The 26,233-nt window shown below is 38.8% G+C and overlaps 1 protein-coding gene across 1 annotated transcript in view; it reads left to right on the top strand.

The window, feature by feature from the left end:
• The window catches only part of SEMA3A (semaphorin 3A), a 333,234-nt gene that overhangs the window by 164,218 nt on the left and 142,783 nt on the right, over positions 1–26,233 (top strand). The window contains exon 3 of the mRNA XM_026868121.1: positions 69–266. Within this exon, the coding sequence (XP_026723922.1) occupies positions 155–266 (112 nt within the window). The 5' untranslated portion in view covers positions 69–154. The remainder of the gene's footprint in view (positions 1–68; positions 267–26,233) is intronic.

The following is a 26,233-nucleotide window of genomic DNA, read 5'->3' as shown; positions in this document are numbered from 1 at the left end:
GGCGGGGCGCGGCGGGGCGCGGCGGGGCGCGGAGCCCACCCCCATCACCTGTTACCTCCGCTCCCCAGGTCGCCTGAAGTTCCCCGGCGGCGCCCGGCAGGACGGGGAGCGCCGCGGCTCCGGCTCGCAGGGACCCTACAGTGGCTGCTGCAGCATGGGCTGGCTCAGGGGGATTGCCTTGCTTTCCTTGGGAGTATTACTAGCAGGAAGAGTGAACTGCCAGCATGTGAAGAATAATGTGCCAAGGCTCAAATTATCCTATAAAGGTAAGTCTGTTGTTCTCTCGTATTCTCGGTTTCCCCGCAGGACCTCTCCTCCTTGCCCCGTCGCTCCCCTCTCTCCCCACCTTCCTCCCTGGCTTTCCTTATCTTCCAAAGGGCAAACTGGCATTAGGAGGAATTTCGGAAGAAATAACTTAAAAAGCCGCTCCGTGCTACGGTCGGTACCACGCAGTTTAAACACAGACAAAGAAGAGTTAGTTGCATTTGCAGCCAGGGACTCCGGATCGTGCTGATCCCTGGAAGAGTATTTTGCAGTCTTGTGCTATTTCATCGGACTTTACTCTTTAAAACGATGAGACGTGTTTGGCCACCCAGCTAATCTCTCCCGTGCTGGGCACGGAGCGCAGCCACAATACCCAGATCTGTTTCAAACGGCACGGAATAGATGAAGATTTATATTTTCCTTTTTTTTTAGGCATGAAGTAGTTAATTTTCAAGTCATGAATATTCAGTTTGTACAAATCTGACAATCAGATGCCTAACATAAGCAGTAGATGGTGGGTTTGCCAAGAAACTATAAACTGAAAGGAACAGATCAGTCCAGAAAAGGAGGAAAGGACTGTTATGCACTAGAAAACACTGCCTATGGATGTTTAATGCAGTGCAGTTTATTTGAACTGGGGTTGTTTTCCGTGGAGTCTGATGTATTTCAGTAGAGATCACAGAGAAGGTGTAACTGAAGGAAGAGCTGTGAGATTACGTTTATGTTTGAAATTGTGTAATGCCATTCACACTGCAATTGTCAGTAATTAACTTTTGGACAATACTGACAGTATTAAAGGAGGACTCTGAAGTAGGCAGACTCTCTCCTTTATCAGCATAGTTCCTCTCTAAGTACATTTTCAGAAGAATTCACCAAATCTGCAGAACGTGCAACTGGGAGAGAAGTTTAAAATCTAAGAATTGCAGGGTATTATTTCTATAAGGGAGATCTATACATCTATGTCTATATATATGTCTCTCTGAAGAGCTGCCTTCTCATAATTCCCAGATTATTGAAGGTTGAGAGAAGGAAGAGCAGCTACAGTTCTGAAAGAAGAGTAGAAAACACACTGCTTCTACAGTGGAAAAAAAAAAGAACATGTGTGTGCATGCCTGGTCATAGATGTCAATCTCAGTTTACAGTATAGTGTCAATATATCTCTTGCCAGTAGATATACGTTTTCCCTTTTTTTTCATCCTGTGCTGCAAATGAGAGGGAGGAAAGTCCTCTCTGATACAAGGCACACGTCATTTTCGCACTCCAGATGAAAAACAAAAATTAAACACCTGCAAAACTTGGATGCACTGTGTGAAATAAATGCATGTGTGGGGTTTTATTAAAGAACACATGTATGCATATATGTGTGTGTTTAAACTTGAAAAGCTGTGTATGAAAAAAGCAGTTTAAGGGGTTCAGAATCTCTTAATTTGGTTTTCGTAAGAAAAGCCATTTGTATTTAACACAAAATTGATTATTTTGCATAATAGAGCCTGAAATCTCTACCATAACTACATGTCATTTCAAAAAAATTCATTAAAAACCTCTTAACTGCTTCCAAACTTTTACAATCATACTGAAACTCAGATTAGTATATAGAAGCATAAATGCTATAAAAATATCCTGTAAAGAGATTTAACAGGTAATTAATTATTGGGATTTTTTTTCACCCTTTTAAAGTTTATTGATGGCTCAAGTCTGCTACCTCTGCTCATACTGACTAAATTCACAGAAACTGGTTTCAAACGGTGGCCAAATCTGACTGGTAGTGGGTTTCTTTTTTTCTTTTTTTTTTTTTCTTCACCCTGCTGGTACTGTATCCATATACAGTTTAGCAACATTTTGCTAATCTGCTGATTGGTTGTTTTCCAGTTCTGCTCTTGCTGGGAGAGAGGGTCTCATTTTCTTTTTTTTTTTTTTTGAAGACATCAGACACCAAATTTTAATATACAGTCAATCCTATATAAGCAAAACAGGAAACTGAAAGGAACATTGAAACTGGTTTTGTAATTGGCAGATCACTGTAAAAAGACAATGAGTTCAAATGCTGAGCAACCCTATTTCCTACCTAGTAAAGAAAGTAAATGCATAGCTGATTCAAAGCAAGTTAAAGTCTGAAGACTTACAGCAATTCACACTCTGGCCTTTGATTCATATGTATACTTAATCACAGATTTGACTTAAAACATGTGTAACCCTAAAAATCAGATCAAACTGCTCACATGCTTAATGTTAAGTACCAGTGTAAATTCTCGGCCAGGTCAAAAGGAACGTGTTGCCTGTGCTGCAGCATTGATCCCTAAGTATGGGGATATCATTATTAGTCAGGGAAAACTAAGCTTTATCAGCTGGTGCTTTTCCAGACAAAATTTGCTTCCAGCACAGAATTTTATGCACAGATCAATGTTAACACCTTGTGTAGAGCTGTAGGTATTGAAAATATGTCTTTTAGGCACCTTACATGCTAATATGTCTCTCTCAGGATATACCTCACTGCTGTATGACTGTGATACTACATCATTCATCTCTACTCAGACTTTGCAGTTAAGTAAAGGAGCTACCCAATTACTTACCCGTTCAGCTTCTCCATGAAGAGCTGTGGTTGAATAGAATAAATTTATGATATTGAAAAAAAACCCACAACAAACCCAGCAGGGTCAAAAGAATGACCCAAGTGACTTCTCTTTTTCAGTGACTGTCATTGTGCTTTCTTTTAACATGCATGCTTGTTTTTTGCCTAAACAAACACCTTGGAGCTAATTGTCAGTGCTTCATTTCAAAAGAAGAGCAAGGATGCATTTTAACGTCTTGTTTTTCTCGACTAATTAGATGTCAAACATCGTTAAAAAGCTCAGGCGTTTGCTTTAAAAGTTAGCAAAACTAGTCACGAAGGGTTAAATCCCTGCCAACCTTGATTTCCTATGGTCACTTGTTTTCAAAGGTCCAGTATGAGCTCTGCCATTTCCCAGGTTGCTGGACAGAAGTTTCAGTGAACTCCTGTTCTTGCTTCCTCTTAACTTCTTGTCACTCAGTCTTGCGGAAGATTAGAAGCATCCTACAGGGCATGTAACGGATAGAGAGAGGAAGAGAAACTGTATAAATGCATATATTACAGCCACATCTGCGATCTGAAAAGGTTCTTTCTGTTTATTGTAAAACAGAGTTCTGGTTATTTGGTTTATATCACCTTGATTTTGGTGGCATATTAAAGGAAGGAAATTTGAGGAGAGCACTAGGGAAATCCTTGTCCAGCTGAAATATGTGGTGAAACTTCTGTTCAGTAGCATCAGGGTTTTGCTTTGTTCATTTTAAAGTTTACAAGCATTTTCATCTTAGTGCAGGGATTGGAAAGGTTTTGCACGGATGATATTTATGTCCTTACTTCAGTCAAAGGGAATTAATATGATTAAAGGCCTGATCCGAAGTTCACTGAAGTCAGTAAGTTCTGGATCACAGCCTAAATGTGGTAAAACCAGCTATGAAACGGAAAGCCCAGTTGAGCCCTTCAACCTCTGAGCTCCTCTTTCTGTGTCCTTCAGAGACTTCGTGTCCTTATTGTAAAGTAACAAAAAATGTCATTCTTGATATATCAAAAGTAAAGGACTCTTTCCTTAAAGATTGTAGGGGACCTTGATTTTGGTTTGGGTTGGGTTTTTGGGGGATTTTTTTTTTTTTTTTTAATCTCACTGGTTTCAATTTTGGTGTCGGTTGTAAGACTCTATGCTGTGTCACTGGGTCACAGATTCTGTTCAAGAAACTTCTATTGAGCACAGAGTTGTCAGAAAGATGTTGAACAAGTTGAGTGTGCAAAGTTTAAAATAATAAATATAGTCTTAACTCCAGATGGATTTCTTGTATCATTTATTGTTTCCTATTTTCTTTTGCTGTCCTCTGTATAGGGAGGTAATGTCACAGAGATGAAACCAGCTACAATAACCTTTAAATATAAATATATAAGCCCAGAGAAAGAGAGAGTTTCCATTAAAAATTCCTTGATTTAGAGGTTTTTCTTAAGGCAACTCTGATTTTTGTCTCCACATGAGTAAATCTTGTGAACTCAACTTTCTCAAATCCATCTGTCGCGTCCTATTTGTCTATTGAAAATTACTAAATGCTGTAAGTATGTTTTGTAAGAGTACATGTGTGGTTCTTTTTTGTTATTGTTGCTCAATTGGATACATATTACTTGAGAATAAGTAACTGGAAAAGCATTGCACACAGATTTGGTTCTATTACTCCCTGGCTCCAGTTCAAGCCATATTAAAAATAAGTGTCTTGTTTAGAGTTGCAGTGATAGTGAGAACTACTCCATCCTTGATGTGCGGTTGATTTACAGTTTTATAGGATGGATTTTCATATGGATGAAATCCTGGCCCTAGTGAAAGCAAAGGCAAAACTTGTATCCATTTCAATCTGTCCAACATGCTGTGATGAGGGAGGAATGACACCGCACTGAATTACCTGTATGTACACTAGTGTAAATATGATACCTGGTTTGTAGTTTGTTGACCCAGTCTGGTTGTAGTTGATGACCTGCTGGTGGGTTTGATTGTGGTTTTTCCTTTCCATCAAACTCTATAACTCACAATTCAATACCTCCACAAATATTGGTAAAGCAGGACAAAGTGGGAGAAGGAAATGGGGAGGGAAATACTGGCAAGGCACCCTGTCTCTCTTGAGTTGGGACCAGCATTAGAGTTTGTCTCAGATTAAAATACTTTTGCTTAAACTGTACTGTATGAGTACTGTCTAAGGAAAAAGCTATTCTAACGTGCCTGAAAAGGAGAGAAGGGCAACCCAGACTGGGAAGAAGATTGTGAAGGAAGGCAGACTGGTGACATTTGTAGTCTAGGCACGGATTTGTAACACTCTCCAGCTCCCACTGTTCCTGATGGCATTTCTGCATGGCTCCGGCACTCTCGGACCTCACTATTCAGTTGGCGCAGATGCTGGGTGGCAGTGTAGATATCAGATGAAGCCACAGCCTCTTCAGCCTTTTTTTTTTTTTCTTTTTTTTCCCCCCCAAAAATTATGAGTCCTTCACAGAAGATCTGTGTGCTGGTCTTTAACACTGGTTGAGTGGGGTCTTCATAAGACTGAGAACTGTCAGGGAAGACAGTAGGGCTACCCTGCCTGCCTTTGAAATGCCCCACAGGCTGACAGGAGGGAGAAGCTGATGAAGGAAGTGCCTAAACTCAGATCCTGCCTATATAGGGAAATTTTCAGCTAGCTAATTAGGGCCTGAGACAGGCAGTGTAATTGGAACAAGGAGGGTGAAAACCTAGCCCAACATTTTCAGAAAAGTAGTTTCTGAATTACAGAGCCTCCCTTTTCTGAGAAGCTGGAGTTCTCTATAATTATTTGTGCTGTACAGTTTGCAAATGACTGAATTATTCATGGAAGGTGCCGTATTGACAGCAATGGAAACTACTCTTGCTGTGGACAAGGTGTGCAGCACTTACTTTTACTGTTTGTTACAGCATCTTTAAAACTGATCTAGTGAGGAATTTAAACATCCGTAGTTCACTGAGCTCGATGGATCTATTGATAATGTGAAGTCTGACGTAAAATTTACTTCTGTGCTTGAAGTCTTTTGATCAGGACTGAAGTACCTATCTGTTTGCTTAGGGTTTGTTCATGTGTGTCTTTATTCCATAGGGTTTAGCAAAACAATATTTAAAATAAGAAATCCAGTCTTTGCAGGTTGCTACAGTGTAAGTGGGTTATTTAGGATAATCTCTCCTGCGTGTGCTTCTGTATGTACAGCAAGTATTTACATGGAATTCCATCTGAGAAGAAACCACTAAATTATTTATGTTTTTAACGCTTTTTGCTTGGAAGTGTTTTTCAGATTTTATTTATTGCTATGCTCTAGTCCTTAATATGGTTTTGGTTTGCCTAATCACTGGTTCTGCATATAGCCTTTAATGCCCACAGCTGCTGTTAGAGACACATCTTTTTTATTTACTTCCTCTGACCCACAGGCTTTTTCTCTCATGTACATACCTGGAACATTACAATGGAAGCACAAGCAATACAAAGTTGCTCCAGTATTTTGAACATTTTCAGTGTTCAAAAGTCATTGAACCGAAGCCTGACTTGACCCTAGTTCAATCTGAAGCAAAGTCTCACCTTCACCTAAGGCAGTGCCTAAGTGACTGAGAAGAAAACAAATCCTTCTAAGTGGTGTCAATGGTTGTGACATTTTCCAGTTATTTGAAAGCTAAAAAGGGTAAAATTGTCTTCAGGCTTCCACCCCTTATTTTTAAGCAAATGTGTAGAGTAGACCCTGGCAGTTCTGTGTCAAAATTTTAAATGGAAGTTCTGTAGCTTGTCCTGGTGCTCTTGTTAATTAAGGTTACATGTGAAAGTTGCTGCTGGTGTTGTGCTGGTGGGCGATTCAATGAATTCCTTCCCTTGCAGGATTAAAGCTCCCTTCAGGAATGTCTGCAAGTTCACGGTCCTCCCACATAGAGCCTTCATATAGGTTAGCTGCTCTCTTCCAGTAACAGCTGTGGATGGTGCGAATAACTGTGTGGATAGTACATTTACTTGACTTTTCTATTTTTTTCCAAGTGGGATAGTGCCCCAACGTACAAGAGAGAAAAGGATGGCCACAGCTGTCGAGAGCATCAGAAATGTTAAGAGCGATGTAGCCTTTCTCCTGCACCACAGGAGGTTCTCTGTGGTGTCTTTCTCTTTCTTTTTGACTGACATAGTCAGCCACATTAGGCTCTTTTCACTGCCAGTGGAAGGAGAGGTACCTCTAGAGAGCTAATCTTGGGTCAGGCAGACTGAATGAGACTTTAAGGGTGCTCATCGCTTTTCAGTTACTGTTAAAGGAATTAAGGTCCTTGTTCATTCATTTAGTTTCTTCCTTTCTGGGAAGGTATCAAAAGAAGGTACCAATTAAATGCTATTAAATGCTATGGAAGAATTTAGGCTGTATTCTGATCCAAAGCATCCTAATTTAAGAAAGTGTCTCTGCTTAAATGAGCATTTAAAGTTGTGTAAAAATCCAACTGATTATGTATGCCCTCAGTATCGGTGATCTTGAGGTCACATGTGACTATCTAAATTTGCATCAAACTTTCAGTTATAGCAAGAAATACCCGGTATCACTACATTCTTCATATTCTTAAAACAGTTACCTAACTTACATCTCACATTTCCCATGTCTCTCCTCCTTAATAAGCTCATCCCAAATCCAGTGACACATGCTGGATGTGACTAGGGGTGCAGAGCTTTACTAAATTAATAGCTTAATCATTCAGAGCTTTCAATAAACTGTTCCCTGAGCATCTCTGTTACTTTCTGAATGTTTCTACACTTTAAAAGAAAAATGTATTCAAGACTCAATTTCATATAGCATAGTTTGCAAGTAAAAATATATATATGCATATGTGCAACTCAGAGGACAGGTGTCTCAACCCTGATTCTATCCTTTTTCAGCTGAACTATTTCAATAATGAGCGGGATGAAACCTAATTTAGGTTCATTCCTAAAAATTCTAAATGACTTACAGTTTGGGAGATTCTGTTCTCACTTTGGGGATTACAGATTCCCCTTGAGCTAGACACATCTACAGCAATCCCTGAAACGTGTGAGCACTAGTCTACTTTGTGTCACATCTAGTTTTCATCCTTTGCTGTTTGATAGCCAAATGCAGTAAAGTCAGAAGTTTTTGCCATTCTTCTAATGTTTTAAAGTTGTTTGACATTTGTTGGGCCGCCTGCTTATCTCTCCAGCTGGATGTTGCAGAAACTTTAGAAGCGAGCAGTCAAATAAAATTCTCATCTCTTATAAATATTTTCATGCAAAGTTGGATCTTGCAGGGAACAATCTGAGGAATGAAGTAGTTATTTGCTTTCATCTAACTTGTGGAAGGAGGGAAAAGAAAGCTCTCCTTTACTCTCCACTCTAATGAAGCAAAGCTCATGTTGGTTCTGACGGCCCCTCTTGGCTCCTTTTGAAATTCCAGCCTTGTGTGAGAAAAGGACACAAAAAAGCTCTGTGAGATAATTTAAAGGATTTAGAGCTGCCTTTCAAGGGGGAGGGGTTGGTGGCCTTTTCTAGAGGCAACAGACGATAAATACAGCTCACAAGCATCCAAAAGAGCTGCAGAGAGTGCAGGGTACAGCTTTCATCACCAGCTAACACTGGAATGGCAATAGCTACCCTCTCCTAGACAAGGAGGAGGATAGCTATTGCCACAGGGAGGTGGATCCCACGCCTGTCCAAGCCATAGATTGAGGTTTCTTAAGATGAAGTGGAAATTTCTGAGTGTCAATATTACTTTTTTCTTCCTTCATGGATTTCCTAGTGCAACTTTTCTCTTTTGCATGAAGGTATAGTCTGAAATGTTTCTGACTCCTAATGAAGTTTTCTCAAAACACACCAAGAGCTGTATCAGCGGTGATGAGTGTTGCTTTGCAGTTTCTGTAGGCCAGCTTGGTCTCATCTCCATCACGCTAGGTCCTATAGGTTTCCCTTCTGCTAGGCACATGTGGTAAATGCCAGTTCCTTTCAAGCGATAGGAGGGTCATCAGAAATGATGTCTGGAGATCTGGGAAAGAAAACTTTTAACTTCCAGATTGTTTTCCTCATATTCCCTTCTACTACAGCAGGTGAATGACTTTATCAAAACTTCTTGGTCTGATGGCCTTGCAGACAACAATATAAATGCATTCCTGAGCTACCTGCGAGTTTCATAGTTAGGAAATCGTTTTATTTCTAAATTCTTCCTCTCCCAAGAGGTGTCAGAGTCCATCCACCCAAGACCAGGTGTATATTCAGGAGCGTATGTACAGGAGGGTATGATGACATTTTCAAAGAGCTCTAGTTGGCATTTCTCTGACATTTCCTAAACATCAGCAGAGCAATATTTGCAGGATGTTGGCTGTGCTGTTATCGGTATGGTAAATCTCCATCCATATTGCTGTTCTAAATATGTATCCTCAGTCATTTGTACTCTAGCCATAAAAACTGACCTCCAACAAATAGGCAAACAAGATTTCTCATCAAAAAGACAGGAATTTGTTAAATTTGAAAGAAAATTCCTCATAACTCTTTTTAAAGGGTTGTTATGAAATAAAGTAATAATAATAATATGTTGAAAATTTTTTTCTCTGCAGCCTGGAGTATTGAGATTAACATGAATTTCTAATTCTACTTTCTCAGAATTTGTTTCCCATCTGTGATGCAACTGTAATCTGTTGGGCATGATACTTCCTTTTCTGGCATCCTTTTACAATTTTGTGTCATCATTCTTTAAACCTTCCCTGGAACTCACACTCTTTACTGGACAACAGTCACACAAATTAGGGAAGTTTTGTTATCCTCACCTACAAATGGAGGTTGGAGGTTAACAGAAACCCAGCACCACAACTGATGATACTCAGGAAATCTGTACTGTACTGGGAATCAAAGAAAGTACCATAAATGTGAAATCCTATTAATTCTTTGGCTTTTCTGTGTCGGTTTCTTCACCTGTAAAGTGGTATTAAGTGATCTCATGAGAAATTGCTCGAGATCAGAGACTTGCCATGCTTATTCAGAGCTGTATCCTATTCTCAGAATAATCCCATTAATGTGTATGTTCAGTCAGCATTTATTTTTGATCAACATACAAAGGCCTTACAGGTACTTTAAAGTTATTATAATAATTATATTCACAGCTGTGTATGCCTGTGACATGAAACACATGCCTATTATTCAGAAAGCATACCTAATTTAATTTAATTTGGATATTCCATATGGTTCTGTATAGGAACCCTTCACAATGTTTTTTGGAGTATCTGCCTCTATTTCACACTAAATACACTGTGAAGGTGATTACAGATGACTGTGGTGAAGAAGATCCCCTGTGTTTAGTCTGTGCAATACTGTCTACCAAAGGTATGTGTGTGCTTGCAAGATCCTGGCTTATTTCTCAGAGTTTAAGCTAGGCTTCTCTTTTTTTCTAATCAGAGCTGATAATATTTAAAAATTAAGAGAGAATTAAACTTTTTTTTTTTCCTTGTGATTATCAGACAAAATTAAAACCCTCACTTTGAGCACTTCCTCCCCATTCCGCCCAGTCTGAACATATCTTATGAGGACACTGGAGTTTAAAACTCCTCTGCCCCTACAAGTGTTTTCTTTTCAAAGAAATTCTGGATGCAAAACTTCTATTTCTTCCTGCACACAGGAAGTTTTTTTGACTTTCCATACCCAAAATGCTTCCCAACCTTCTCCATGATGAGGGCAGCCTTTTTTAGCCATGTGGGGAAATACTCAGTAATCAGTTCAGTCAGTTATAATTGCCTATCATTTGTGAGTTGCTGACTGGAAATCTGTTGTTTGACAGCCCTAGTTCAAACCTAATAATGAGGATTAACTGCTATAATAAACTCAGAAGTGGAATTCTGCATCTCTGTAAGTTTCACATCCTCATTCCTAAAATATTAAGAAAGCACCTGTTCCCTTCATCAGCCTGGCTTGTGTGAAAATAAAATTGGTTGTTCATATATTCCACATACCTTAAATGCAGCATTTAAATATTACCTTCAGTGAATTAACTCAAGGAATTTTTTTCTTTGCTTTTATACTTCCTCATGCCACTTACATGATGTAATGACTGCTTTGAATAACATTCTTCTATAATAAAATACTGGTTTTCATGCCGTTAATTAAGAAATACAGAGCAAATATGAGATTTTGTGCGATTTTGGTGTACCTTTGAACTTCAGGCACAAGCTTTTAGTTTGACTTGTTAGACTACCCTGTCTTACTTGACCATGTGCTACATTGTTTTCTGACAGTTTTGCTAGTGCTAGAAATGTTAAATCCAATTCTTCAAGCTGGCAAAACAGGCCAACAGAAACCAACATAAAAGGTTCTGTTTAGTGGAGTAAAGAGACTTTGTCACTTGTCTTCAGAGAAAGCAGTATCAAGTCTCATGTGTATTATTATTCTACAGTAGAAATTTTAAGCTATCATCAATTATTCTGGTGTAAATCAAGTGTAACTTCATTAAATGGCTGTGACTGCAGTGGTGCATGTTTAGACCACTGATACTGCTAATTGACATTGCACCAAAGGGACTGAGGACAAGACTGAGCAGTGCAACTTCTAGTTTTTGAACACAGTTTCCATAGCTGAGACCAAACAGCCTTTTTAAAGGTCATTTCTTATAGCTGCCACCCTTAAAAACTTTTTCTATCGGCATGTAAGAAGATGACAAATGCTGAATTTTGTTTCACTGTAGGTTCACCTCCATTACCATGCACAGAAACTATTTTACCTTATGCCAAACATATGGAAGTGATCAATGTATGTAAATTACGTGAGGAGAGGTGAAATACAGCTTTTTTAGACTAGGAAATGGGCACTTGTTTGTGGTTATAAGACACTGAAACCACACCAGAAAAGGAGACTTTAGGTCTTAAGTTTTCCTTTAAAATAACAAATGGTGAGTGGCTAGAATAGCAATGATTTTTGATAATCACCATGACAACACAATATTGTCCTGAGCTGAACCACTCAGTCAGGTCTCTCGGACACCAGGGTTTAAGAGGCAATTGCTTGCATGTGCAGGGTGGACCATGAACCTGTTCTATGAAGAGGTGAAGTTCTCTGGGACCCACTGATGACTGAGTACATGCTGTGAGCAAGTGCTCAGTAGTACAAGTCAAGTTTCTTCAAACATGGGGTTTAACAGGCAGGGTCCGCTTAAGTGTCTGCTATTGATTTTCCTCCCCTGATGTCATGGTGTGCCCATGGTGCAGTGGAGTGAACCTACTCTAAAAAGAAGGGACTTTGAGGGCCTGAGTTACTTTGTTGGGCTCTAAGTGACCAAGGGAGGAAAAAGCAAGAGCTTAAGTCAGCTCTGCCTTTCAAACAGTTTGTAAAACTACTCTCCCCCAACTGGTCTCTAAGAAAACAGTACTTATTTTGCCACCAAAATGCATTCACTGTGCTCCCCAAATTTTCCATTCCAAGAAAGTTGGATTATCTTTTTTTCCATATTCAGTATTGCAGAGTAAGAAACTAGTCTAGTGTCTGTCAGGGCTTTATTTTAAGGCATTGTCATAGCTTTCATTCTGAGTTGAAAAATGGGCAGATCACTGGGTTTCATAAATGTGTGGAGAAGCTGTCAAAGCTCCTATTTGCATGTGAATGGTCAGCTGAGGTAGGAAGGGAGAGATGTAAATAATTCTCTAGCTAGCTCCTGGCAAAGATCATTGCATTTCAAAGTGCTGTGAAAAGCAGCACCATAAAACTTTAACCTATTCACAGGTATGGAAACTCCCATGCCTTAAATAGATCTGCTGCAATAACGACCACTTGGGGAAAAATGAATCTTGAAAAGCAATATCAGGTGTCCCACTACTATACATTTTCTACTTCTTTTAATATTTCAAAAAAAGATAAACTAAAAAAGACAAAAAAAAAAAAAAAAAAAAAAAAAAAAGGAAAGAAAAAAAAATCACGAGATCTAAGCAGTAAGAAGATGTAGACCTTCACTGAAAGTCTGGCAGACAAGTGTGATGGGAGTGAATGAAATGTAAAGGATCTTAATATTATTCTGAATTATGTCAGTATCTGACCCAGGAGGCCCCCCAAATAATCATTACTTTAATCTTCCTTACAAACTGCTCAGCATTTCACTATTCTGCTCTGCTGTTGTGCTTCAGTACATCTCAACTAGGTAGAATGGGTGAATGTTTTAGTTTAAAATGAAACGTATTCTTCAAAAGATACAGTTCTTCATGCATCCAAAAAGGCTAAAAAGTGAAAGTAAACAGTAGAAAAATGAGGAACACAGAGTAAAATAAAAATCTTAATAGGCTCTGAGCCAGACAATTTTCTGCATGTTTTATTGTACCTCGTGTCTGCTTAGATAGAATTGGCATGTGTATATATGGAGAGAGAAAGATTTACTAAGCCATTTATGCCTGAAACTGTTCCAAAAACTGTGATTAGGCAGGCACAAGGACTAGAAAATATTTCCAAAGTAAAGTTCACCTCCAAAGGTGACGTGGATTATGTACCTACCCCTTAATCATGAGATAACATGGGACTGTTGCTGTAGTTTACCAATATAATTTCCCCTGATATTGTTTTGTAGTTTCCATCTATTTACCTCGGAATACCATGATGTATTTCATTCAAGCTTCGTAATTCAGTACATGTCTTGTGTCACCCCCATAATCATTTGCAGCACACATTTTCTTTCTCAAAAAGCTTCTGCGCACTTTGATCTGGTTACACTGCGCTGAAAAGAACTCACAGAGACAGAGTTAAATGCAATTTCATTCACTGAACTTATAAAGGGCAGTTATTCAAAAGCCCTGGGATTTGCTCAATCACACTAATATTCCGTAATGAAACGTGATTTGTCTTGTATTTACCAGGAGATTAAAAACAAAACAAAAAAAGGATTGATTTTACAAACTCCTACTCACATGAGTAGTCCCATTGACTTCACTGTACATGCCACTCGCAGCATGAAGTGCCCTTTTGGGAGGTTATACAAGTTCTTCTTCGCTTACGAAATAATAAACCAACAAACCAAGCGATTGTAAGGATCACTTTAAATTTTTGAGCTCTGCCCGGTTAATGGGAAGAAATGAGGCAAAACCTGTTCAAAATACTGTTCTGTTCCCAAATGATAGTTTTCATTCCGTAATAATCCCTCTTGATCCTGCTTATCCCATGGCTCCTCTGTGCTCTACCACCAGTGCCTTGCTGTGCTTCTTTGCATCCTCATGTCCAGCAGGATACGTCAGCTGGAGTCACTACGAAAGACTCTCGCTAAGTCTGCTGGATCTTTGAGTCCTTTTAACTATCAATATAAAATTTGATCAGATTATTTTTTAATGTCCAAGCAAGTTTAAACTGAATTCTTGAGCAAAGGCATGTCGTATCCTACCCATGCCATCTCCCATTTTCCCTGTTATCAGGTCTTTCCGTTAAAACCTTCCGAAGTCCATCTGTGTGATTGTAACGTAGAGCACACATTAGACACAAATCAGCCCTGAAGCATTTCCACTGATTCAAGCACTGTAACTTTAGATAAGTAATACTGCAATTTTGGAATAGGGCTCCCGTAATGCAGTTGTTCTGTTTCAGTAACGTTTCCCATACCTATCAAAAAAGGGCACAGCATTGTGGAAATGTTGATCCCTTACTGGAGTATTACTTATTTTCTGTAGCTATGGCTCCAGGCACTTAGAGTGAAAGTTGCTACTGCCTGCTTCTCACATGAGCTCATTGGAGAGGGCCCAGGAGATCTCCCCACAGCTGGAGACTCCAGAGCTCCTTTCCTGCCACTCCAAATAGCTGCTAACGCTAGCAGGAGAGCAAGGAATCCCTGCTCCTTTTCAAACATCTGTCTGACAAAGTGGGACAGCGAGCATGGGGCCATGTGCTCCCTCACCCCAGACATCTTGTCAATGGGCTCTCAGTGCTCTTTGCAAAACAGCAAGAGGAATCTCAAATTGCAGCCACCTAGATGTAGCCACTTGTGCAGACACTTCTATTATCCTAAAATTTATTGTGGCGTATGTCACATGTTAAGAAAACGCAGAAAGTCTCAAATGCAGTAGAGGGTGATGGGGCAATAAAATTTTTTGCATTTTATGATAGGTATAGATTTAAAGAAGGGAGCAAAAAGAATGTTTTCTATTAAAAATAGGAGTGGAAACCATTTGTGGCATAAAATTGAATAGGAAACACATTTGTACTACTTCTGATTTCTGGTGCAGTTGGCTGTGAAGTCCTTCAGTAGGCTGTAAGGGGCATCAATTTAATTCACTGGAGCTGTTTCTTAAACTATGTTAGCAGCCAGAGAACAACCCACAGAGTATCTCATGAGTAAACAAGTCTATGGTGTCTTGGAACAGAGGCATCCTAACACTTCTCTACTGCTGGCCAAGAATGATGTTGAAAGGTAGAAATTGCATTATATATTAGCATATATGCAACAGGTTCATATATAAAGAAGGCCTCTTACTGTAAGAAAGCCTCTGAGGCTGTTCAAGTGATAAGGACATGCAGACATCAGACATCTATGGAAAACTTCCAGCCAGTGTCAGGGTATATGGAGTGTAAATACAACATGGTAAACTCCTTACCCTGCTTTGTTTTACTGAGACCAGAAGCTTCCTCCCACCTTACTGCTCTTCCAAAGGGATTTTTTGGGTCTGAGTAAGCTCAGCCTAAACCTCTGTGAAGCAAAGCTGAGAGAAGAAACTTCCCAAACTCTCTGAATTCTGAAAGTATCCTTAGATAGCAAATGAATGCATATACCTACATAATGTATACAAATATGAAGCTGTTTACACACCCATACTTGGACCAGATCCATAAACAGTGCAAAATTTCGCCACACCCTGCTGCAAGTTATTTTTAACTTTTTCTCCACATAAACGTCTAATTCAAAATTAAGTTTCAAAATAATGAATGATGTGTTTTGCATTTCAGTGGGTATAAACGTTTGCATTGCATAGCGGATGATTTAAGCATGAAAAGTCTTGCATTCCTAAATCTGTTACAGAATGTGGGTGGGAGGTGGATCTTTTCTTCTTTGCTCATACCAGGAAATAAAGAATGAATGAATATTTGTCATGATGTTTCATCGAGACAGTGTTAACATTAATTGAAGATACACGCGTACATTGTGGAAAGAATGATAGCTTGCTCACCGTAAAACTTTCTGAAAACCAGGACATTAGCTTTTAGTATTTGTACAGGGTGTTAGCAGTGTTGATATTGAAACTACTTAAACATGGGCCTTCTGCAGCAGTCAGTTAGGCTAGATATGGAGGAGGTGAAATGCTATAAAAAACACTCTCAAACAAAACCAACTAATAAACCCCCAAATCTAACCCAACCCAACCCAAACTTAAAAAAACCCATACCGAAAAGATTAGCACAATTTTCTTCAGTTCTGACATAAGGGCTATCAGGAACTGTGTCTTCTCCTGCTCTCATGTTCTTTCCTTAATCATCCATGGCTGGTCATCAGTGGTCACTGCATAATACTGGGTTTCAGTCTGGCTGGATATTGCTGTTCTTACGTTCCCATCTCCAAAATCAGCCTAGAGATTTCTCCATCAGTGTTGGGATTCGTGCTCATTCCTGCACCCAGGGACAAGGTGATTCCCATGCATACCCACTAAGGAAAAGTTGTAAGAAAAAAATAACAGAGAAGAAGAAATAAGAAGAAATAAAGGGTTGGGGTTTTTAGCAGTGTCCCTGTGTCTTAAACTGGAAATGGAATGGAATTTTATCCTTATGTGCATTTGAAAAAACAGTACAGTACAAAACAAAACCCCACATCAACAACAAAAACTCCAAACAGAGCTATTTCTAATAAAAACATTACTCATACTAGTATCATAGCCCTTGCTTTACATTTATTGGCATAAATGCAAACTTATAAAGCTGTGTGGATGTTTGCCATATGCAAATCCATCCGTCCATAAATCAGCGTACAGGCTAGAGACTGCACAGCTGAAGTGACTGTAATGGTAAATGAAACCTTTCACCACCAGGTCAAATGCAGTTCAGCATATGTGGTAAAAGAAAAAGCACTATCATACAGGAATTGATCTGTGGCGTGTGTGAAATGAGTGACTGACCAGTTCATAGTGTTCACCACCACAACTGGCACCCCAGGTTTGAGCTGGCATGTAAGTCAGGGCTGAGCTGCAGTGGCAAAGCACTGAAGCAACCTGGCTGATGACCATTCTCATGCATAAACAGAGAATTTGCCTTATGGCACTGTCTGGTGGTGTATTACAAGGATTAGGCAGGCGTTTTCCGTCAAAATGAATTGTCAATGAAAAAGGAAGTTTCCATTTAATCAAAAATTTCCAGCAGTTCTATCCAAATGAAAACATTACTTTGGATTGTTGTGCTGATCTAAGACACATAATATATTCTTCTGACATTAACCTCTGTGTGTTCAGGGTAACAGCAAGGTTTATAGGAGCTTCGTGTGCTTTTGCTGCTTTCTCCCCCATTCTTTCCTGCACAGGACCATAACTCCCATTAACATCTCCAAGTGCCTCAGAAATCAGCATAAGGCTTATATGATAGCAGGACAGCATAGAACATACAGCCTGCTCTCAAATCCTGGTCTGAATGAGCGATGAGGCTTGTTTATCCTTTGTATAAGACACAGTTCAATGTCAGAGCATGCCATGTAAGACAAGGCACACTCAGAAGTGTTTCCAGGCTCCTTGATTTGGGAATAGGAGTTGACCATGTCTGGGCTGTGGAGTACATGCACTGTTTTTCCCCATTAAAGCCTAAGAAAGCTGGACACCCAGACCAGAACAGATAAAATAGATAAAATGATCAAAAGCAAAAGTTATACTTTCCTGCATTTATTTTTTTTCTAAGTTGTCATACTGTGAAAAGTTCAACATTTTGACTGTTTGTCTTAATTTGAAAACAGATGTTGGAATATTGTAATTTCCCCTGGGACAAAAAAATTCCTTGCTTTTCTCAGCTTTACTTATTCCTGCTATGAAACTGTGTTGTCCCAGAAAAACAGTGCTTTGTAAAGCTGCTATGTGAGTTGTAAAGCTCCAAACCATCTTGACACATACAGCTATGTGTTAATGTCAAAACATAGTCCTCAACATCTATTGCAGCAAAACCAGCATTAAAAATTGGTGCCTAATTCTTTAATATAATTTAACACATTATTTTTTAAAAAATAGTATTAATGGTTATAGTTTGCTTAACAGAACTTTTGCTCTACTTTCAGAGAAGAAAGCTTTTAAAACATGGATAAGTTAAGATATGTGTTTGCCTTCATGTTTCAAGGATGTTAATAATGTCAGAAAGATTGGTCTTGCGGCTAAAACTCTGAATGGATAGATGATCTTCAGTTCCAGGATCTCACACAAACTTTTTATGTGACGTCAGATGATATCTCTGTGCCTCGGCTTCCAATCTGTAATTACTTTTTGTACAGTTGTTTGACTTTCCATTGACATTGCATGTTTTTTTGGAGGCAAGGACTATGTTTTCGCTCAATCAGATTCTATCTGGACTTTTCAGAACAAGCAGTACAACTGAAAAGTAACAGAAGTATTTAGTTCAAGGCTCAAACAAACGTCTGAGTACTAAGAAAAAAGCCTTAGTCTTGCTTTCTGGTAAGAAAGCAATAAAATTTTAAATATATTTAAAAAACAAACAAACAAACTTTGAACAATTCCTTAACAGTATATCCAGCCGATTTTCACAAATGCCAGAGATTTAGTCACTTGAAAGATACCTTTCTGATCGCATTACTTTTGCAACTGAGAAGTGAATGATTTTAGAAGCCTGTTCCTTTCAGAGGGAGGAATAAAAGGTATTTTTAGTTAAAAAAGGCCACTTTGATAATTTTCTCTTAGTTTTAAATATTCTTTAAGTCATTACTCCACTACATATAAAATTCAGAGACTGACAATTTTTGTTTTCAAAATTTCTCTCTTACATGTCATTTCCATGTTATGCAGTTCTCTAGATGCAAAGGCTGAAAAATTATTCAGGTTTGTTACATACATTCATTTCAATATGAAAAGACATGTTTGTCTCATTGCTGTTGAGGAGAAGCAGTTTCATTTTCATTCTGATTGGTGCTGAAACTCTTCATGCATTCTCCTCTTTTTCTGTTTTTTAAAATTTTTTAATTGGTGGTTTCAGGTGTAGTTTGTTATATCAGTCAACTGGAACACTGTAGATTATCAGGGGACTTCCAGGTGTCACACAAGAAGAATGACTGTTTTCCAAAACAAGCTGTGCAGTCCCCTAGGCTCTGGCATAGATGAATATATGAATGTTGCGAGGCATAGAAAACATTTCTGAAAACTTAATCCCATGTTGTGTTTCAATGTTAAGGAAACCATCTACTCATTCTGAGAGGTTTAACCTTTCTTCAGGAGGTAAGTCGGGAACAATAGTCCTTATTTACAAAAGGTTTCCTTTATTTTCCGTAAGGAATACAAAACCAGAATTTATACTTAGCTGGAGTTGCTCTTTTCTTGATGTAAGTATGCAATGCCATTGCTGATTCATTCAAATACAGATTATTAAAGTAATAATAAGAGACAAGCTATGTATTATTTTGAAATAACACACATTACGGTTCACATCATGTCTTCAGAGACCCAAGCAATGTGTTATTTCACACTGAAAAATGCTCCAATATGTTTGTGCTTATGAATAAAATTCTCTCCACATAACTCGACTTTCAAGTGTTCAGTGTGCATTAGGATGTGGGCCTCACCACTGTCATCCGAAACCTCTGTCACCTTCCTCTTGGATTACTGCTCTTCTGTGACACTTGTTCAAAGCGTTTGGAAAGACATCAGTGGACTTTGATCAGTCCTTCAAACCAGTTGTGCCCACTTGCTACTGCCTTGGTCCATATGAGATTCTGGGTGTAATTCCAGTCCTTGGTCTTGCTCTATGGAGGTGCAATCCTAATGCCTGTTAAATTCAGTGATAATCTCCCTACCGATTTCAGTGGCCTACAGACCAGGCCACAGTCTTTGGTTATAGCTGGTGTCACTACACTAGTTCTCTTTCTGAGCTCAGCTCCAACAGCTGGCCTTACCTGAGGGGACAGGCCAAGGTGCGACATTATTTGTTTGCTCAGGATTTCTGACAAAATCTTTGAAGTGGTACATCAACAGTGCTAGATCTTGCTATGCAAGCTGGGAAGTGCTTTAACATACAGGAACACAGAGGAATGATGCAAGGGCCAATTTTTGCACAGGTGCTTGCCAGCTAAATGCAATCCTTGGTTTGGTCCTTTGAAACAGGTGTTAAATGTGTGTGATAACTGAGAATTAAGAATAGTAACATATACCAGCATAGTACCTGGTGTTACACAAACTACTTTGGGCCATGAGGGAACTGTATTGTGTCTTTTGTTAGACTACTTGGGGTGCTGTAAGTCTTCTGGACAGTCCAGGCATGCCCACGGAGGCCAATTCCATTAAACTGATAGTGAGTTTGTTCTCACGTAAGAAATATCCAGGACTGTGTTTTGTTGCAAAATCCAGAAAAAAATGTGAATCAAATCATCAGCACATCTTTTCCAGTTCCAGTGAAATTTACCTCCTACATAACATTTCCAATATAGAAAGTATTTCAAGAGGAAAATCTCACATGGATTAATGTTTATTGGTTGCCAAGGCAATAGTTTGGAGACCTCTTTAGCACAAAACAGATAATATTATAAGCAGACGTAGATGAGTATGAGGAGAAAATTTATTGACTTATGGGAAGACAATGCTCTGAGTGCTTGTTGTACTTTTTAGAGTTTATATTAATTTTGCTTTGGTCACTTTTCCATTCATTGCCATACTTTTGTACTGTTATTTGTATGACAGGAGAATTTAAATCTTCTCATGAGGACTGGATGCCACTGTACAATGCAAAACAGTATTTCTGTGTGAAAAACCTGACAGTCCATTTAACAAGCCAGCCCTAAGGTAGGCAGGGAACTGAGACATCACAGGATAAGTAGTCATGCCAAGATCATACTGTGGCTCTTTGGGAGATATGGGAAAAGGACACAACCACACCAGTCCCGAAATATCCAAGTTTTGAATGGGGAAAAACTAAAAAAGAAAAAAAAAATTAATTGATTTTGGTTTTGAGGAGTAAAAATAAGGAGTTTTGGCAGATGATACTGAAATTGACAGCTGCAAAGAAACAGCTGAGATATAAAGAATGAAAAGAAACACTGAGATTTTCTATATTTATTTATTTTCAGTAAATAGTGTCTTTAAATTCCCTTTTGTAATCGTAAGAGAGTATCAGTATATTGGGCTTTTCCAAACCAAACATGACTGTGGATCTAACCAAAAGAAGGCATTGTAAACATTTACTCTAAATCATTTCAAGCCTAGCAACAGATTGCAAGGGAATTTCAGACAGGAACAGGAGCTGAATCCTTACGCAGTTCTGTTCCAGAGTATGTCTGTACCAGCTCCTCCCATTTTATGTTCTCCCTACCACCATCATGATCCAACCCATGTTATGGATGAAGGTGAGAAGTTACCAATGTTCCTTTACACCTGAACATGCCCAACATCTTGCCAGTTATTGCTAGGTTTTGTTTTCTGCCATTTTACCTCTGCAGCTCTTTTTTTCAATTCTTCTAAGCAAAAACAGGACAAAGTGATAATGAATTTTTAGATTCTTTGATTGACTGATTTCAAACCATATTCAGTTTTATCTAAACCCTTTGATATTTCTAAAGCTGCTCTGAACCTCAATTTTTTCAAAGGCAGCTAGTCAGCAGAAGTGTTGGATGTTTAACACCTCTAAAAGTACTGTGTTTTATAAGAGACAAGCCAAATCAAAATAATATCGCTCATGCGTCTGTTAAAAGTTGTGTTCTTATCTCTGCCCCACACTATGCATTTTTTAAATCACGCCCATAATTCATAAGATAACCTTTAATCAGATGTCAAGGTAGTCTCTGTACTTTCTAGTGTATATATGCATGTGTATTTTTTAATATATATAAGGTAAGATAGAAAATATTGCAAATACATTATATTATAATGTCTCCGGGATACTAGAAAGTTAGAGAAGCAAATCAGAAGAAAAAAAAAATCTTGAACCTTTTGCCAGAAATTCAGGCCAAACTTTTTAGACTTGGACACATCTTACCTAATTTTTTTTCTTATGTATTAGTTTCTTTTACTTAGCATAGTGGTTTTCACTGTCCTGAAGAAGTAGGACATGTCAGTTCACTCCACTGGAACAGAGGCCTGATCATCTCTGTTGTCCTGAGATTCTATTTGTGTCTCAAGTAAGAATTTTCTGTCTTGTCATCTTGATTATTTACCTGAGAATCCTTCAGTGAGATCATCGTGCTGTCTTTATCAGAGAGATCTGGAAAGACACTAATGTCGTCCAACATTTTCCTAGGATGGTGCACAGTACCCTGACAGAGTCTAAGAGGAATGAGACCAAACAGATTTTGATATCTAACTGTCAGAGCTCTCCGATGTGAGATGCTTTCTAACTCAAGGACTGAAGATTTTGCAAGGTTTATTCAGTGCAGAAGTTTCTTAATTGTTCATGACAGTGGTCACCTACACCTCAAGTTGTAATTATGTTGTGCAAGCAGGTGTTTGTTTTCTCCTGCTGATAATGACCCCAACGAATTTGGCACATTTTTCCTTAGAATATGGGTGGTTATTTCTGTTTCCATAATAGGTTTGGCCCAGGGTCATATTTGGTCAATCAGGAGTCCAGTGGCACCAGGCATGTACTGAGGTTAGAAGTGTTTGCACTGCATAACGTAAATGTCACCTATTTAACCATGCTACCTTTCTTAGAGGAGCTTCCCAGCATGGATGACTGTTACGGATGTGTGGCTATTTGCTTGTTTTCTGGACAAACAAGATGAGTATGAAGGTCAGAGGGATTCCAGGCAGAGCTGCCAGAAGAAACCTGCATATTGCAGTGGTCTGGGAAAGCAGATTGATATAGGATTCATTCAAGCTGCTGTTAAGATCCTGAATATGCAGTAAACAACATATTTTTTTCATGAAAATGACCCTAAATGTCAGTCTGTCATGCTTGGTAGCAAATATATACAGGTACATTACAATATTTAGTAAGCCAAAGCTAACTATTCTCTGTGACTACAAAACTCCCAAGAAGTGTATGGCATTATGCCAACTCCATTTAATGCATCTACAAAATGTGATCAAAGATCATCTCTGAGCTTGCTAAGATGGCTAATGCAGTTGTCAGTATGCTTTTGACATACACATTGTTCAAGAATAAGGAGTGTTGTCTCGTGTAGGGCTCTGCTGTAGAGAAAATATTCTGTCTGGAGAAAGGCATGCTAGGCCCAGAGTTTTGAAAATTATTCCAGTGATACGGGGTCTGATGAAGTAAGTATTGGCTAATGGTCAGGGCTAGCAATGCCTAGCGACTGACATTGAGTCCCAAACCATGACTTGTACCTTCAAACCCAGATTAAACTTCTTCATGCTTTAACTGCTAAATGAAACTAGTGCTATCAGACCATGTCTGGAGGCTGAAGGATGATATTATTAATAATGGAAGATAACCATAGCCATTATAGGGGATTTGTATTCACTAACTTAGGACAGAGTTACAATTCTCTTGAAGCAATTACACTGATACTAGACTTCTGTTTACCAGGGCACTGTGATTTGGGGCAACGTTCTTACAGAAAGACGAGAGCATTGTAAGGGAAAGTAATTTTCAATATCTGAAAAAGAAACATCTCTGCCACATTTGATAATGTGCTTGTAACCCAAATGCTAATTAGATCACATTAAAAATGGGAAGTGTTATTACTGGAGTCAAACTGAGAACTCCTAAGAAGTCATACATCTCTACTGAAATGAAGAGAAATTCAGTCACTTTACCAGCCCAAAATCTGGCATTGTCATTTTGCTTTTGAAAATAGGGTTATCTTGCACAGCAGTTCTTCGCCATTCACTTAGATGAATACATCTTTTTTTTTTTTTTTTCCTTAAATGCATTGCTTTTTAACAATAGCAGTTTATTATACTTAAAGTCTAAGGGGATAAACAAAGCAAGATCTTGAGAGGAGAGCAAACATATTTTTGTTAAAACTGGAAGAGTTGTTAAAATATAATCAAGGCTTTGGCCATACACACACTCCTTCAAATCTGCAATAAAGAATAAGGACTATTAAGAAAGAAAAGTACAAAGTTTTTGTTTGATTGGTTTCACAATGATATACATTTTAGAACATTACTAGAAGCTCTGTTTTATGGTTGAACACAGTGAAAAGGGAACCTTTGCATCTCTTGTACATTGTCTTGGATTTCTGTTTTGAATTAATATTGGAGTTTGTATTGAAAGGAAAAACTCTAATAACTAGAAAATAAACCAAAATAATCAGATATGAACTTCAACCATATGAACCTCTTATACTGAGTGTAAGTGCCTGTTTAAAGGGATTTGTGTTCATCATTCTTTATAATTCAGTGTGATATTGTATTCTATCACCAGCAGCTTAATTTATTTCTTTCACCATCTGTTCTTTTTTTTTTTCTTTTTCCATGCCAAAAAATCAATAGCGCTCAATGAGCAAAACAAAGCTATTCTGTATTTCAACTAAACTGGGTTTATGCTGTTGTTATTCAGAATATATTGGCCTATTTCTTACACTGGTTTTGTTTACCTAACCAACCCTTTTGTTTTCTAAACCTGTAAAATTTGAAACAGTAAATAATGCATGTGAGCTGTTAGTGCCAGTTGTTTGGTAGCTGTTACTTTATGAGACATATATCAGGACAGTTGGGTTTTAATTATAGGCAATAGTTAAAGCCTATTAATAAGTGTGGGTGCCCTTGCCACAGCTCCATCCAGATCACCCCTCGTACAGAACAAGCTGAGACACTTGGCAGAAACACAGACCAGTAGTCAAAGCACTTCCCATGCTGAACCATATTAATCTAGTGATATCTTGAAATGTCCTTGTGTGTTCCCTGAACCACCAAAATAATTACGTAAGTTTGTGAGCTCCTAGAACTACAACTGTGCTCTCATTAACACCTTCTGTCCCTGAGGAGATATACATATATATGAGTCTTCAGAATACAAAGTTATAGATCAGGCACTTTGCTGGATACAGGACCACATGAAAACTAAATTTAGTAATGCGGAAACTCTCGGGCATATGAAATAGAGAAAGGGTAAGGATCACAAGTGCTTGTTCATCAAGGTGATGTCCTTCAATCTGCGATAGGCTTACACTGAGGGCTTCATGCCACATATTGCAAAGAAATGATGGTAAATGTGTGCCCAGGGGGCCAAGAAGGCCAATGGCATCCTGGCTTGTGTCAGCAATAGCGTGGCCAGCAGAGACAGGGAAGGGATCTGACCCCTGTCCTTGGCACTGGTGAGGCCGCCCCTCGATTCCTGTGTTCAGTTTTGGGCCCCTCACTACAAAAAGGACATTGAATGACTTGAGCATGTCCAGAGAAGGGCAATGGAGCTGGTGCAGGGTCTGGAGCACAGGTCGTATGGGGAGCGGCTGAGGGAACTGGGGGGGTTTAGTCTGGAGAAGAGGAGGCTGAGGGGAGACCTCATCGCCCTCTACAGCTCCCTGACAGGAGGGTGCAGAGAGTTTGGGATGAGCCTCTTTAACCAAGTAACAAGCGATAGGAAAAGAGGGAATGGCCTCATTGTGCACCAGGGAAGGTTTAGACTGGATATTAGGGAGCATTTATTTCCAGAAGGTGTTGCTGGGCGTTGGAATGGGCTGCCCAGGGAGGTGGTGGAGTCCCCATCCCTGGAGGTGTTTAGGAGTAGAGTTGACATAGTGCTGAGGGATGTGGTGTAGTTGGGAACTGTCGGTGTCTGGTTAATGGTTGGACTGGATGATCTTCACAGTCTTTTCCAACCTAGATGATATTATGATTCTCTGATTCTATGAAAAGAGAGAGTTTAGTAACTTCACACTGGAGCTTCAAAACTGTGATCTCTCTTCTGTGTTCAGATAAGTTGGATGTAGGTAATTTAGCCATTAAGTGCCATGTCCCACAAAGCACTGCAGTATTTAGGCTGGGTTTGACATTTAATTTTTAAGAATAGTTAGTCTATAATCTTAACTTTGTTTCTTCTTCTATGTAACGTGATGTCACTAAATTTCACATCATGGTGGCATTAAGTCCATATTTTCAGCTGACTAGTTCTAAATGACATGCAAATGATGAAATATATGATCAACCAAAAAATGCTGTCACAAAACTCTCATAGTTCTTAGCAGATTAGACTCATGCTTTTCTGTATAAGAAATAAAGGATAATAAAATGTATTTTACTATGGAAAATATAGCTAGCTGTAGAGAATTCCTTTCCACATGCACTTACAATTTAATACAATTCTTTCTTTCTACTAAATACTATAACTATAATGCCAGGAATTATGTTGGATTTTGGGTTCATAT

This window comes from Athene cunicularia, assembly GCF_003259725.1.
Source record: "Athene cunicularia isolate RWA chromosome 1 unlocalized genomic scaffold, athCun1 chr1_part2, whole genome shotgun sequence".
In the NCBI taxonomy this organism is placed as follows: Eukaryota; Metazoa; Chordata; class Aves; order Strigiformes; family Strigidae; genus Athene; species Athene cunicularia.
This window is presented reverse-complemented; position numbering and strand designations above follow the sequence as displayed.